At 48.6% G+C, this 16,312-nt stretch overlaps 1 protein-coding gene across 19 annotated transcripts in view; it reads right to left on the bottom strand.

Annotated features, from left to right (window-relative positions):
* Positions 1 to 2,451: 2,451 nt before the first annotated feature.
* Positions 2,452 to 16,312, bottom strand: part of MYH10 (myosin heavy chain 10) — a 153,812-nt gene continuing 139,951 nt past the window's right edge. For all 19 annotated transcript variants that reach the window (XM_077970318.1, XM_077970331.1, XM_077970327.1 and 16 more), the window contains 8 exons: positions 16,031 to 16,192; positions 12,389 to 12,517; positions 9,549 to 9,637; positions 8,690 to 8,813; positions 8,396 to 8,604; positions 6,609 to 6,717; positions 5,159 to 5,331; positions 2,452 to 4,206 (listed from right to left, as the gene is read on the bottom strand). In XM_077970318.1, the coding sequence (XP_077826444.1) occupies positions 4,062 to 4,206; positions 5,159 to 5,331; positions 6,609 to 6,717; positions 8,396 to 8,604; positions 8,690 to 8,813; positions 9,549 to 9,637; positions 12,389 to 12,517; positions 16,031 to 16,192 (1,140 nt within the window). In that variant the 3' untranslated portion in view covers positions 2,452 to 4,061. The remainder of the gene's footprint in view (positions 4,207 to 5,158; positions 5,332 to 6,608; positions 6,718 to 8,395; positions 8,605 to 8,689; positions 8,814 to 9,548; positions 9,638 to 12,388; positions 12,518 to 16,030; positions 16,193 to 16,312) is intronic.

A 16,312-nucleotide genomic window follows, 5' to 3' on the forward strand; every position in this document is an offset into this window, starting at 1 on the left:
ACCCTTTCAGTAGCTTCATAGAAGTTTCCCAACAAGAATGGGTGCTTCGCAGTCTGCTTGATTCCCAAATGGCAGGTGCCTACAGAAGGAAGTGGGCTTCTCTGTCTGGCCCTGACAGCTGGCTCAGGACGGCATTTTGGCAAACACTCAAACTCTGGGAAAGCTCTTGGTGCGGGGTTGTCCGCCAAAGCTGGAAAGGGAGGGTGCTTTCCTGCCTTCCTCCCAGAGACTGGGAAGCCTGTGTGGGTGGGGCCTCGTAAGGGGCGACCTGCCTGGAACTCGAGGGAGAGGAGTCATCGCCACTTCCTGACCATTCCGGCCTGGAGCCTGTTCTGGCTTTTTTCTTTTTTGGGGGGATGAAAGAAGAGCAGGAAGGTGTGGTTTCACAACAGTGAGGTCTTCTCCAGTCTTGACCTGGTCTCTCAGCAGCACCAGCCTCCGGGAAAAGGGCCATGGGTCAGTCATACCCAGAGCCGTAGGAAGGGCTGGCTAGGAGAACAGCTTGGCCTTACAGCCCACAATTCATCTTAGCCGAGGTTTCCTGGGACAGGAAAAATTGGTGACACAAAGATGTGACAAATCTATAGGCTGATGCCATCAGGAATTGGAAGTGTCCCCTCAAGCCACCAGGCTGGAAATAGGTGTTATCGGCTGGGTATGGTGGCTCACACCTGTAATCCCAGCACTTTGGGAGGGAGGCCAAGGTGGGCAGATCACTTGAGGCCAGGAGTTCAAAACCAGCCTGTCCAACGTGGTGAAATCCCGTTTCTACAGAAAAAAAAAAAAAAAAAAAAAAACCCCAAAAAAAGAAAAAAATTAGCCAGGCCCAGTGGTGGGCACCTGTAATCCCAGCTACTCGGGAGGCTGAGGCAGAGAATGACTTGAACCCCGAGGTGGAGGTTGAAGTGAGCTGAGATCGTGCCACTGTGCTCCAGCCTGGGAGACAGAGCAAGACTCTGTCTCGGGGGGGGGGGGAAGGTTGTTATCCCTCCAAAGCAGTTTAAAATAGTCCCCTGGAATAGCTGCATTAAAGAAAAAACAAACAAAAAACGGCATCTACGGTATGGCAAGGACAGAGCATTTAAAGCCCTAAATGAAGCCCCAGAACTGCCTCCTGTCATCTAAACTCAGGCCCAACGAAAGAGTAAGCCTTTCCCGTCTTGCGAGTTGTCTCCCCGGGAACCACGCTGCTGCTGCGCAGAAGCTGACCAGCTTGACCTTCTGATCCACGCAGCGCCCAGCTGCCGTCAGCTGCCTTCCCTGTGCTCTGAATGCCCGACAAAGGTTGTAGAAACTACCTTTCCTTAGGCCTGGAGTGTGGTCAGTCAAGAAAGGTCCCTTCTAGTTATTAAATAGTATCTTCGCAGCACCAGGGCCTGGAATTGGTCCACACAGGTGGTTTGTCCTGGCACGCTGAGTAGTTGGGAAACTGTGATGTGAACACCAGTTAGACCAGCCAGTAGGGAAGATTTTTTTTTTTTTTGACGGCGTCTCCCTCCGTCGCCCAGGCTGGAGTGCAGTGGCGTGCTCTCAGCTCACTGTAGCCTCCGCCTCCCAGGTTCAAGTGATTTTCATGCCTCAGCCCCCCAAGTTGCTGGGACTACAGGTGCACACCACCACACCTGGCGAATTTTTGTGTTTTTTGTAGAGATGGGGTTTTACCACGTTGGCCAGGCTCGATTTGAACTTCTGACCTCAAATGATCCATTGGCCTCCCAAAGTGCTGGGATTATAGGCTTGAGCACCGCGCCCAGCCCAGAGTTCTTTTTGAGAAAAACAAGCCTCTGAATTCCATACACTCTTGGATAAAATACTGGATGTGGGGGTGAAGCACCACACCTGTGACTCACCTTTCCTCTCCATGGTGGTGGCACAGGAGGAAGAGGGCACTTCTGCCCATTTCACACTTTTCCACTGCTGCCAAGAAGCCTAGTCACAGACCCCTTACCCCCGGAACCAGCCTAACCCAAGAATGTCATGGAATAAGAAATGGGCATTCTCTGTGTGATTCTGTACTGCCCTAGGATCTCTCTCATCCTAGTTGGCCTGCACGGGAGAGGCTGTGGCCCCATCACTGAAGCCTTCAAAAGCATCCTCAATACGTGTCTGCCTGAAAATGCAGCCTGAAATGTCTTGGACCTCTGAAAATGTCCTAACCCAGCAGTGAGCTTCATTGGTTGGTGACCAGAACCCTCCTACCTCACTCCCTTGACAGCTAGGCCAGCCCCTGCCTTTGGGTGGTCTTTTCCTTTCTAGTGCATCTGCACCCCGCGAGACACTGGCAGGAACAAGAGTTGGAGCCAGGACTGGCCTGAGAATTACTCTGTCGTCTGACCTGGGAGACAGCGCCCTCGGCGAAAGGGCCTGGCGCCGTCATTTGAAGTCTGTGTGGCGCCCACCCTCCAGTCACATCACAGATGGGAAATCGAGAACAGAAGGTGAGAAAACAGATTCCATGTTCACATGATTATTCTTGTTTATTGAGGTCTCTTTATTCTCCACGGGTGCTTTTTTCTCCAAGTAAACAGAGCAGGCGCAAATATCTATAATGAATAAATTTATTGTCTTACAAAAATCATTGTCTAGAAATATGGGAATACAAGAAAAGATATTTGCGGTCAGGTGTCTGGTGGTCAACAGCCAGTACAATTCATAAAGGGGGAAATCCAAGATTCCAAACCCACAGGACAAATTCTTCCTAACAGATGTTAAAGCTTTTAACCCAAAAGGTTTGTGTTTTCAAGCACATTGCAGAGGATCAAGGATTTAGAATTAACACTGATTCATTGTCACTGAATGTTTGTAATACCACTTTGACTAGAGAGGTACATGATATGAAGCACAGTCAAAACTGAATACATGAAATTGTTATAGAGGCGAATGATATATTCAACATTGTCTTAGTACTGTAGTGTCTAAGGCACTTTCCGTAATGTCAGTTTGCTTAACTATCAACCAAAAACAGGATGCTAAGTGTTCACTGTAACACTGTCCAAAGGGAAGGGAGAAGGAAGAATGAAGGAGTCACACCCACTGGCATGTCAACATTCAGGAAGATGGCATATGTTCTGGAGGTTCCATAAACCTCATTGACAAACTTGGAACAAGCCTCGGACACAAAACCAATATTCCCATTTTGGGCTCAAAGCAGCGGCTGAATTTGCAAGGTCAGCGTGAGGGCCTGGCTGGCGAGGGAGGGCCTTCCACCAGCTCGGCCTAGGGGTCCGCGGCTGCTTGCTCCTGACGTGAGGAGGGCACCGGCTGAGCCAGGCGGTTCGGGAGACCATCTGGAAGTCTACGTGATCCATGGCTGCCACCTGGGGCCACAGCTGCAGTGTGGCCACTATCCCTTCTATGCACAGACCAGCCCTGGCCAAGGACAGTTCACATGAGGAGATGCGGGACACCATCGACTCGAGGGGCAGGGCCCCCCTTGGGGGATGGGCATGGTAACCCCAAATGGGTGTTGCTTCCAATCCAGCCCACCCCTCCTACTCTTTCCAAAGCCCCTTTCACAGTTTGCTTACTGAAATAGTGTTGATCATTATTTGAGAGAAATGAGAGAGACAAGTGCAGTTTAGAGTCCACAATGGTCTAGGAGACTTGATGTGGCTGAGGAGTCGGGGGCCACGTGAACACAGAACTAGGTGACCTGCCTGTACGACAGGGAGCATGCAGAGCGACTGAGCGACGCCCACGGCGCTGCCCCAATAACCCAGCGACCCGCAGCCAAGGGCCTGGAGTTTGTTTAAAAAGGGTTCTTACCGTGTTTTATAAAATGGTCTCTTGATAACTATATGGAAAATAGATGCAACGATGAAACAATCTGTTTAATATGTGTGTCCTGTGTGTGTCTATATATAAAAAGGGGAGCAATTGTACCTAAGTCTGAAGCGGGATACAGTATGCGTAGGCTGGAGAGCCTTAAGACACAGTTGATCTTTCAGGAAGGAATCCCGTAGCTTGCCAATTTCCTAAATCTCCAGGAGGCCCCAAGGCAGGCTGGCACCGGTGCGTTCCTAAGTGTCCCACTGTATCGCCTCCTCTGGCTTCCTGCGACTTTACTCTGACTGGGGTGGCTGCGTCTCATTGACATCACTGGTCTTACTTTCCGTGTCGTCGTCGGAGAGCTCCAGGGAAGCTCCTTCAATGTGCAGCTGGCGCCGGCCAGATCGGCTGGAGGAGAAGCTGATGGGGCCGCCCCGCCTGGAGAGAACAGGAAGCGGATGTGTGTGGGTCAACAGACAGGAGCACGTGGCTGTCAGTACGTCCAACCACTCAGCGCAGCAGAACCTTCCCCCTGCACCCCTTCCTCGGACACACGACCTTGTGGGGGCGGCGGTCCGATGGGAAAAGACTGTGTGCCTTTCTGCCTCTCCCACGACCCTGCCTGCAGAGCGGCCAAAGCAGGGCCCTCGGAGAACTGGGGAGGACTTGGTTCAGCCTAGGACTGTCTGTGATGGAAATGGTAAGGAAGACGGATTAAGGCCAAGCTCTACCTGCTAACCAGGGAATCAGCCAGATAGCAAATATTTTATTGAGGATTTGTGGGCCACCTAGGGACTCTGTTGAATATTCTTTGTTTTTGTGTTTTTAGAACCATTTAAAAATGTAGACACCATTCTTAGCTTGATGGCTGTACAAAAGCGGGTTATGCACCAAATCTGCCCGTCGGCCAGACGTGCTGTAACCTCGGCTGAGCTGGTCTTGCGGGGCAGGGACCTCAGCTGTAGCTCTCCCACGCTCCGCCCTCGCCCTGGTACACAGCAGATCCAGTGTAGTGAGGAGGACCGTAATGAGGAGGGCTGATGGCACCAGGTCCCGGGAGGAGCTCCTGCCCCCTGCCCTGCTTTTTAACAGAGGCTGGGAGCTCGCCTCGCTACTGGATGTCTGGACGGGGATGGACGCCTGACGCAGCTCCAGCCTGGTGTGGTGGATGAGTGTGGTCCTCTAGTGACTGGCAATGAGTGGGCTTGCTCCTCTTTTATTCTCCCCGAGGATGACTATCAAGGTCAGAAATCTTAAATGAAGTGGTTCAGGAGAAAGAATGGATCACCGGGCATGGATCTAAGTGAACTTCCTCCAACCAGCTACGCCCCGAGCCTAAGCTAACCCACAAAGCAGCTGCCTGTCAGCTCGGGGCCACATGCCTGCTCACCTCAGCCGGTTCTTCAGGGTGCTGACCTCGCGGCTCAGGCCCTCGTTGGCCTCGGTGGCATCATCCAGTTCCCGCTGGAGTTTACGCCGAGATGCGTTGGCACGCGTAGCTTCTTCTTCTGCTTCCTCCAGCTGGCGTTTAAGCTGCTTCATCCGAGCGTTGGCCTTCTCCATCTTGGGGAGGGCACATGAACCAAAACAAACCAAACTGGTGAGCCCAGTGTCGGCCTCTCTGCACCCCGAGCGTGGCAGTGCGGGGCTCTGCCTGTTACTCTTGTGAGCACACGTGTACACGGATGTACACACATGCCTGGGGGCTGGTCGGAGGCTCTGTAACTGGCCTGCCGCTCTCAGCAAAGCCAGCATCTACAAAGCACACTAGGCCAAAAAAACGAAAAAATACTCAAGATGTTTTTTACCGGTGAGTTTTCTGCAGAAAAATAAGTTTACTATCTTCACACACGTGACCTAGAAAGGGAACTGCTATTCTTGCAAAATGCGGAAGAACCAGCAATGTGGTACAATCCCCAAGCCCGGGAGGTTGTACAGTGCATCTCTACACCTCTTTCAAGGATGGGCATCTCAGATATCATACTCGGATTCAAGCAGAAAAGCACCCTGGGATGACCTGCCACAGAACTAAGAGCCTCCCTTTCGGACCCTTCATTCCTGAGCCACACAGGGGCTGGCCAGCGCCTTGGGGGCCCAGCGCACACTGCCCTCAACTGTTCTCCATGTTGCTAGGCCCCAAGGGTGGGGGTGGGAAGGGAAGGCCAGGTTGCTTGACCGAGTGAATGAAGTTGGGGAGGGTTCGGGCCAAAGGCAGTGAAATCCTCAGATCCATCCACCTTTCTGGCCAGTGTCTGCAGTGTGAAGTCTCACCAGGCAGAGGGCAGGGAGCGGGAGGGAGGGTACAGCTGCCCACGCTGCCATCAGGGCAGGCCTGCCCCACAGTTGAAAGTCCTGTGGAACATTCCCTGCGCACTTAGAGAAGGGGGCCTGGATGCAGACACCGAAGCCACTCGGGTGCACAGCGTGCAGTACCTCTGTCTTCCCTTCACTTTCTATTCACTATCTCCTGGGTCCACCCTACACCCAGCCAGTACCTCATCACTGCCAGCAATGTCCAGGAACTACACTAGGCATTAGGGAGATAACAGGGAGCTAAATAGGCAGAAATCCCTGTACTCACGAAGCACACATTCTAGTGGAGAAAGCAGGAGCTTTACAGTTCAGTCCAGGCCTCACTGCAACTTGCTTCCTGACCTGCTGTCCCCTCCCTCCTGTGTCTCGGGTACTGAGAGTGCCCGCCAGGAACATGGAACAGCCCGTGTTAGCCGAAACATCAGAATCGGGAGGCCCCTGAATTCCATTGGTCAGTTGTGCCACCAGCGCGTTCTCCACCAGTTCCTTTGCTCACATGCTTCCCAGGGAGGCATTTCTGCACGTACCTGCTCTTTATACTGATCCGCGTGTCGACGCTCATCCTCCACCTGCATGAAGATTTCTTTCAGCTTCTTCTCAGTGCGACGGACTAATTTGTTGGCGGCTGCTCGTTCCCTGTGAAAGTGGTCACAGTAGTTCTGAAATTCTTGAAATGATATTTTGTGTGGGGAAAAAATATTTTTTAAAGCCCTTTTTCTTTGGGAAGATGACACATGGTGGAGGCATCATGGACCTCTCTGCCCAGAATATCGTGACTAATGTGGTGTTGAGAGCTTTTCCTTCTAGTCAAAACAGGAATTGCCTTTAGTGTATTCCTCAGTAGCGAAAGGTAGAAAAAGCACGTTTTTCCTGCATGTGTAGGTATTAATTACTGTACACAGGTATTAATCACTGTACTCAGTTATCTTACTTTTTGTGTTTTTGAGACGGAGTCTCGCTCTGTCGCCCAGGCTGGAGTGCAATGGCACCATCTCTGCTCACTGCAACCTCCGCCTCTCGGGTTCGAGCGATTCTCCTGCCTCAGCCTCCCATGTAGCTGGGACTACAGGTGCGTGCTGCCACGCTGGCTAATTTTTGTATTTTTAGTAGAGACGGGGTTTTACTAAGTTGGCCAGGCTGGTCTCGAACTGTTCACCTCAGGTGATCTGTCTGCCTTGGCCTCCCAAAGTGCTGAGATTACAGCCGTGAGCCACCGCGCCCGGCCTGTACACAGTGATCTTCTAAACAGCAAATGTTACATACAAGCTACCTGTCAGTTATACTGAACACAGACTTTTGAAGATGCCATCCTTAATCACCTAAACTTTTCCCCTAAGAAACAACCCAATTTATTAAGTGATTGTTTCACTTGAGAATTTACTGATTACCTCCTATGACTTAGGGCTTTGGCAGCTCACATTGAAAAAACAAAAACAAAAAACAAACCCCCTACACTCCCTCTTTGGTTAGAAGTGAAACAAATCCATGTTTCTAGATAGGTCTACATCGTCCCATGTGAAGGAGAGGTAACTTATTTGGAGGACTCCGTGGAAGACAGAAAAAGTTATTTCGTTCCTTAACAAATATGCAAACATGGATAGGGATGGAGTCAGCCGAAAGGGTGAGTTCTGTTAGTTCCAACCAGAAACAAACCCTTAACTGTTTGATTCAGCCCACTGGAGTCCAAGAGTGGAGTGGGAAGTCCTGGGACGGGGGACTGGGGAGGATGCAGGCGTTCTGGCCACGAGCCCTGCATTTCTGGGCTCCACGCTCCCCAACAAGAGGGTGAATCTGAAGGTCTACCCTGGCTCTGGGGACTATGACCTAATAGCTTTGGAAACGCCTGCCTGCCAGCAGCTGTGCTGTACAATTTCTCATGCTTTAATACAACATGAAAGCTGTTAAGCAATCCTTTCCTATGGGAGAAGAAAGGCTTTGATTTCTGTCATACTGCATTTGTTCTCTGGCCGCAAACTAGCGCTTCATGGGATGCCACACGCTTGGGAAATCGACTCTGGGTAGGAGATGCAAACTCAGGGTGCCTAGGAAATCAGGGGGTGCACATGTGGTGAGCCCTGGAGCTGAGTCCTAAAGCCCAGCCTTCCCTGACTGTTCACAGAGGCCGTCTGTCCTCCCAGCCTCTGAACGCTCACAGCTCTCCTCTCACAGCTCACACCAACTTCTGTCTCCCACTCTGGTTATATGTGTTCTCCGCCCACGCAGTGGGGAGCCCCTCCCGAAAGGGGCGTGTCTGTTTTGTCTCTGACGAAGCCTGGCTGGTAAGTTTTGGTTTATGACAGCAAAAACCTCTTACTTGGCTTCCTGCTCAAGCTGCTCCTCCAGCTGCCCAATCTTGGCCTCCAGGGCTGAGATGGTGGCCTTGAACTTGGACTTGACAGCACCCTCGAGCTCCTGCAGCTTGGCCTTCAGCTCCTTGTTCTGCCGCTCCAGTTGCTGGCGCGCGTTGTCGCTCTTCTGGGCGGCGCTGCGCTCGGCTGCTAGCTCGGCGTTCAGCGTGTCCACCTAGAGAGGAGAGAGGAGTTTATGGTCACTTGTGCCTGAGGAGTAGCACAGCCCTCCCCGGGTGACGGGCTCCTGCGTGGGCCACCTGTAGAGTGGTCTTGCGGAAGCGGTCGTTGAGCAGCTCCATGTTGCTCTGCTCCTCTTCCAGCTCCTCCTCCAGCTGTGCGATCCGAGCCTCCAGACGCCGCTTCTCATCCAGCAGCGCGGACCTGGTGGGGAGAGGAGGAGGGGACAGTTCAATCCCAGCTCAGCACAGCATGGGAGCCTCAGGGAAGGCTCCTCCACCCACCCTGTTGCTGGAAACCTGAGCAGCCAGCCCCGAATCCATCAGTAGGTCCCACTGATGACACTTCCAAACACCCTCCCCCACTGCCACCACCCAGATGCAGGCCTGTCATCTCTCACCTGGACCGCTGGGGTGGCCTCCCGCTGCCCTGCCTGCCTCTCTCCAGCTGTTCTCCACAGACAGCAGCCAGAGTCACTTACAAAACGCAAGCACAACCCCAGCCTCCCCCTGCTGAAACTCTTCAGTGGTTTCCAATCTCTGAGAATCAAATTCTACTCATGATGGCATGCTCACAAAGGCACGTGATGAACCTCTGGTTCAGTAATTAAGTGGAGAAATCGACTGAATTGGAAAAAAAAGATAATGACTTTTAACGAAAAATGAATTCAGTGAAAGGTCATATCTGAGGAACCTGCTCGCCAAAGCTAATGGACTGGAAAGTGGAGGCCCGCAGTGCCCGTTAGTGCGCACCACGGCTCCCGCTTGCGGTGTGCGGGGCTCAGCAGGACTGGCGCCGGGGTATGATGGCTGAGGCAGCCCAGGCCCAGCTAGAGAGGAGCAAACCACCTGCTGATACCGGGTGCGTGGACACCTCCAGCCTTCTCAGCAGTGTGTGTGCCTGAGGGCGAAGAACCCGCCCCCGCCGCGGGAGACTCACTTGCCAGAGGTGCTGTTGGCGATCTCGTCCGCCAGTTCGTCTCGCTCCTGCTCGGCGTGTCGGCGGGCTCGCTCAGACGAGGCAAGTTCCTAAGCAGTGGGCAGTGGAGACTGCGTTAAGCTCTGGCTGTGAACAGTTTCCTCACCTGTGGAATCTGACAGTGCCTGAAGCTACAGCGACCTTGTTCCTGTCACTGTTAACCTGCACCTCAAACTGTCATTTAGATTTGAGAAATAAACTGGCGAAAATCTGCTCGGTGCAGACCAGCCAGGTGGTGTGTGGTGTCAGCATCTTACACAAAAACGTCCAGAGGGAAGTCTTCATTGCCGTAAGGGCTTTGCTGTCACCTCCGGCGTAAGAGGTGCCTATGTTCCTGCCCTTCTTGGAAAACTGGTGCCTCTTAATAGAAACTGAGCACGAACTTTATACAAACCCTGAACCCTAAGAAACCTGAGCTGTACCAACTGATGATCCTGAAGTGTCTTTCACATAAACAGTGTGAGATCAAGGACGCTGGCTGCACAGACCAGTGCGGATCCAGGCAGCTGTGCAACAACAAGGACCAACGCTCCCATGGGGAGGAGGCAGGGGGGCGCCTCCGCAGGGGCTCAAGTGTTTGCAGAGCTGGGCCTGAGGTGGGCAAGGCCTCTTTCTTGAAGGGGACTGTGGCTCCCCGGGGGGCTCTCAGAGGACTGGGCAGGACAATGGGGACAGCCCTGTGCCTGCCAGCCCACGGAAGGAACTGCCTGATGGCTGCTTTTCCACAAACTTCTTTGGAAAGATGATTTGCCATAGAAAGGAGTCAAGGGTGCATTTATCTTATAAATAAGGGAGCTGAGGCCCACCTGGATGAAGATACTGGCCCAAAGTCCCGAGGTTAGTCAGCAGCAAAAAGTCAGGGTTCCGACTCCCCGTCCAGGGCTCTTCCCACCAGCTGCCCCTTCCAAAAGATGCCGCAGTTGGCAAGAGCACACCTTGAAGGTGTCTTAGGAGCAGGGCTGCACGGCAGCGCCTCTGTCTGCTCCGGCACATGCACCTGCCTTACATGAGTGTGGGCCCAAGGCCTCTGACAGGCCCGGGTTCTAGCACATCCTGGCACACAGGGCACGGTGGGAGTCAGGAAGGAAAGAGAGGCAGCAGACAGAATGTTCCAGGCCTGATCCCAGGGCCACTGACTCCAGACAGCTCTGCCATCTGGCCTCTGGTGTTTTGTCCTGTTGGGCCTATGAAACACTCATTGTCCACTGGCTGGGGGGGTGGTGGGGGAGCTCTGGGCAGACTGAGGGACCCAGGGGAGAAAGGAAGGGACCCTGGGGCCTCTAAGCCAGAGTAACAGAGGTGTTTGAAGGAAAAGTGTCAGAAATAGGGGGAAGGGCAGGGCCAGCTTTCCAGCTCAGTCTCTTCTCCTTAATGCAGTGTGATTCAGGCCTTGCCTGAGAGTCTGAAAGAAACGCTTTCAGAAAAAACAGTATGGTACAGAGAATGCCGCTTGGACATCTGAGTAATGGCCCAGGAGCGCTCTCTAGGAGGCAGGCTCCAAGAGCCACATCGCCTTTGGGGAAATGTGCATGTGGGGATCTCACCAATCAGCTCCATGATGGATACATAGAGCTTACACATCTACTTCACTGATGAACATGCATCGTTTGTAACTACACACGGAACACTTACGAAAACTAACATGTTCTAGGTCCCAGAGCCCTTCTCAACATTCTCTGACCACAATGTGATAAAACTAGAAAGCAACTTAAAAAACAAGCAAATGCCAGACATTTGGAAATTTAAACCGCAAGCTTAGATTCTTCACGGGATGAAGAAGAAACCATAATAGAAATTAGAAAAATTTAAAATTACATGACAATGAAATTACTCCACATCAAAATCTGTGGGACATGATGAAAACAGATCTTAGAGGGGAATTTACAGTCTTTTATAAACATATTAGACAAGAAGCTTGAAAGCTCATGAGCTAAGTGTCCAACTCAAGAAGTCAAAAAAAAAAAAACAAGGAGCAAAAAACGGTGAGATAGAGGACAGCGGGATGGAAACCTCCGGAAGCTGGCTCTCAGGTCCTCTTCTCAGGGTCTGCTTGGTTTTTACTCATCTGGTTTTCAGTTCCTTGTTCATTCCTGACACCGAGAGAGCCATCCTCCTTTCTTGCAAGCTCAACTCTGCCTTTGCTAATATTTTATCCAATATTTGTAGGTATTTGTATTGGGAGTTTTTTCATATTAACTGATAATATTTATCTTTTCAGGTTTGAAGAAATTTTGATTATCCCTCATTTATACGGTAATGTGTGTATTTAAGTGTGCCTTGCACTGTTACAATTCCTATATGCAACACTTTATCAGTCTCTGCCTCATGAGAACCTACAAAAAAGATAAATGAAGGAATAATAGGAATTCAATGAAACAAACTTCTCTCCTTTTAAGTTATCACATGAATAGTGCTTCTGTGTAAAAACAAGGCAATTTTGCATCACCAAGGTTGGAGTTACATAGTACTTGCTGCGTATCAACACTAAAGTATCACTTCCCTTTCCTGCACAGGGGAACAGGCCAAGAGGTGGCTTGAAAAGCTGCTCATCAGCTCCTTTGCCTTTAGCCAGGTGGAGGAATACATATGAGCAGTGTCAAAGTGATCATTTTCTGTTTCCAAACTGAAGTAACAAGAAGGTTGAGGACCATATTAAAAATGGATACTTAAACAAACAAAAATAAAAATGTATACTGACATTACAGTGGGCTACAAACATATTAAATTTTTTTTTGATCTTGGAGTAATTTCAAGGGCAAATATATTTGTTGAACAAATGGATGAATAAATAACAAACCAACCTCCTGCAATTGAAGGATCTCTGCTTCCAGACTCTTCAATTTCTTTTCACTCTCTTTGGATTGAGCAAAAATCTCATCTCTGGATGCACGAGCTTCTTCTAATTCACGTTGGTAATCCTTCATCTGAGCCTATTAATAAGAAGGTTTTGGGGTGGTTTACATTCTTAGTTTTAGTTAAATTTTTTTTAGAGATGACCCCTGGTTATGTTGTCCAGGCTGGTGTCAAACTCAAGGCCTCAAGCATTCCTCCTGATTACAGGTGTGAGTCACTGTGCCTGGCCCCATTCTGAGCTTGTAAACATGATATTTTTTTTTTCTAGATTATAAAAGTAATATACTTTCATTGTAAATATAAAAGTATATGGAAATGACAAGGATATCATAAGAAAACTACAGATCAAAATGAAATCCGTTATGAATACAAATGCAAAAATCTTCAACAAAATAGTAGCAAACTGAGTCTGGCAACATGTGAAAAGGATTATATACCATGACCAAGTGGGATCTATCTGAGGAATGCAAGGTTGGTTTGACAACCAAAAATGAATATAACCATATAATCATCACAATAAATGCTGAAGAAGCACTTGACAAAATCTAATACCCTTTCAATATAAAAATACTCAAGCTATGAACAGAAGGAAATTTCTTCAATTCTGATTAAAGGCATCAATGAAAAACTGACAGCCAATATCATACTTAAGGATCAATGACTGGTTTCCCTCTAAAAGATGAGAAACAAGACAAGGAAGTCTGATCCTGCCACTTCTATTTAACACTGCAACAAAGATTCCAGCCAGGGTAATTAATTAGGCAAGACAAAGAAATAAAAGATATCTAGATTGGAAAGGAAGAAGTAAAACTAGTTCAATTTGCTGATGATCTGATCTTATATATAGACAGGCTTAAGAAAGACACAAAAAGAATTAGAACTGCTGGTAATATGGACAATAAAAGAAAAAGCCCACAAGAACTAATAGATGAGTTTAGCAAGATTGCAGAATACAAGATCAACATACAAACATCAATTATATTTCTATACACCAACTATAAACATTCAAAAGAAAGCAATTACATTTATAATAGAATCAAAAGAATACAAACTTAGATATAAACAAAAGAAGTGAAAGACTTGTATACCAAGAACTACAAAATATTACTGAAAAAAATAAAAAAGATCTAAATAAAAGGAAAGATTATCCATGTTCATAGACCAGACGACTTAATATTGTTAAAATAGCAATACTCTCCAAATTGATCTACACATCAACACAATAAACTATCAAAACCCAAGCTGGCTTTTTTTTTTTTTTTTGGGTGGCAGAAATTAGTAAGCTAAGGTAGGTGTGGAAATCATTTATCTCATAAAGAATTTATATCCAGAATACAGAATTGTTTCAACTCAGTAATTAAAAGACAGCTCAGCTGTTCAATCTCATTAGTAGTCATTAGAGAAATAAAAATAAAAGCCACAATGAAATGTCACTTCACACCCACTAAGATGGTTACAATCAAAAGATGGACAATAACAAGTGTTGACAAGATGTGGAGAAATTTGAACCCTCACAGATAGCTGGTGGGAATGTAAAACTGCAGTCACTGTGGGAAACAGTTTGGCAGTTCCTCAAAGTTAAACACAGAGGTAGCATTTACCCCAGATCAGTTCCACTCCTAGGTATATTTCTGAGAAAACTGAAAGCACATGTCCACACAAATGCATATGAATGTTCATAGAGGCATTATTCATAAGTCAAAAACTGGAAACACCCAAATGTCCAACTCAGGGATAGATGAATAAAATGTGGTAGATGTATCCACACAGTAGAGTCTCAGTAATAAAAAGGAGTGCGGTACTTATTCATGCTGCTACATGGATGAACTTTGAAAACATTATGCTAAGTGGAAAACCAGTCACAAAAAGCCACATATTGTATGATTCCACTGATATGAAATATGAAACAAAGGCAAATCTATAGAGACTGAAAGATTAGTAGTTGATTAATGCAGAATGCAGCAGGGATACAGGGAATGGGGAATGACAGCTAATGGGTAGAGGATTTTTTTTTTTTTTTTGAGACGGAGTCTCGCTCTGTCGCCCAGGCTGGAGTGCAGTGGCCGGATCTCAGCTCACTGCAAGCTCTGCCTCCCGGGTTTACGCCATTCTCCTGCCTCAGCCTCCCGAGTAGCTGGGACTACAGGCGCCCGCCACCTCGCCCGGCTAGTTTTTTGTATTTTTTAGTAGAGACGGGGTTTCACCATGTTAGCCAGGATGGTCTCGATCTCCTGACCTCGTGATCCGCCCGTCTCAGCCTCCCAAAGTGCTGGGATTACAGGCTTGAGCCACCGTGCCTGGCCAGGGTAGAGGATTTTTAGGAGGGACCAAAATGCCCCAAATTTGATAGTGGTGGTGGCTGAATAAGCCTACGAATAAACTAAAAAACATTGAAAATGCTAAATTGGTGAATTGTATGGTATGTAAGCTATATTTCAATAAAGCTGTTAAATAAAATCACAGTATTATAATTTATATTCTTTGTAATTAATTAGCTTAATAACTTTTGTAATTAGCTAATAAAAATCTTGAGCCCAGGCTGCAGTGAGCCATGACTGCACCACTGTACTCCCACCTGGATGGCAGAGTGAGACTCTATCTCTTAAAAAAAAAAAAAAAAAACCTTTATATTTAGCTTCCAAAAAAAAAAAAAGTATATGAAAACAAGTTCCTACCAACCTATTATCCAGAGATGACTTTCTTTCCAAACTTGTTTCTAGGTAAGTATGTCTGCCTGCATGTCTGTATGTGAAAATGTATACACACATGTGTGTAGAGTTACAAGCTAAACCACCCTACACTGTATTTTCCTCTATTCATTTAATTCCGGCCATTGTTCCCCACACACCCCATCACTTAGATGGTTAGCAGTCCATTGACATTTAGGGGGTTTCCATTTCTCCTAAATAATAACACTTCAGCTAAAGATCTTTGTACATAAAAATTTCTTCTTTATATTTTGTTAAAATAAATTTTCAAGATGTGGTGTCAACAAGGTCAAAGGAAAAGTTCTCGTCATAACGGAGCGGCTCCCCTGAGAAGTAGCTCCCATCTGTACTATGGGTGAGGCCACTGCCTGCCTGCTCACACTGTGAACTCTTGCAGAGATCACCTCTTGTCATTGTGGTAGTAAAAACTGGCCCATCATCTGGGTAGAAAAAGTGATGATTAAAAAACAGACCGAAAAGATCACAAAAGCTACAGCACTAAGGGCCTGGGTCGACATGACCCTCCTCTTGAGGTGAGGAAGGGTGGGTTTTAAGCATCGCCACAGGCTCTCAGGGCCACAGGAACCCCGCGTGGTTCCTCCACCCCAGCTGTGTTGCTAAGTGCATTCAAGTATCTCCCGTGGACACAGCGGACACACAAGCAGCATCTTCATGGCCTGCTGCCCCGCCCCCGGCTGCGCTGACACAGTGCTATGCCCCTAGGGTGGGTGACAGTGGTGCTGTGGCCCCCGGGTGGTACTGCAGTGCTGTCCCCGCCAGCTTCACTGCTGGACTCTGTAGAAGCCACACAGGTCACGTGGTGCTGGATCTCAGTGGGACCACGTGATGCCATGCAGAGACTCCATGGGCGGTGGCACCTACCTGGAGCTTGCGGAGCTGCTTAATCACCTCATCCCGAGCTTTGTTCGCGGCCTCAATTTGGGCTTCGAGGTCCTTCAGGTCTATCTCCATCTTTTTCTTTGAAGCCACAGCAAGCGCCCGCTGTTTCCTCTCGTCATCCAGCTCCGCCTCGAGCTCCCGCACCTAATGGACAGCATTGGGTTATGCTGGGTTAACTCCAACTTTCTGCTCACAGAGCAGGCAGCCTGTTCTCAAGTGGGGGCTCTGGTGACTCGGGTGAGTGTGACCTTCTGTTACTCTGTA

This window comes from Macaca mulatta, chromosome 16 (assembly GCF_049350105.2).
Source record: "Macaca mulatta isolate MMU2019108-1 chromosome 16, T2T-MMU8v2.0, whole genome shotgun sequence".
Classification (NCBI taxonomy): Eukaryota; Metazoa; Chordata; class Mammalia; order Primates; family Cercopithecidae; genus Macaca; species Macaca mulatta.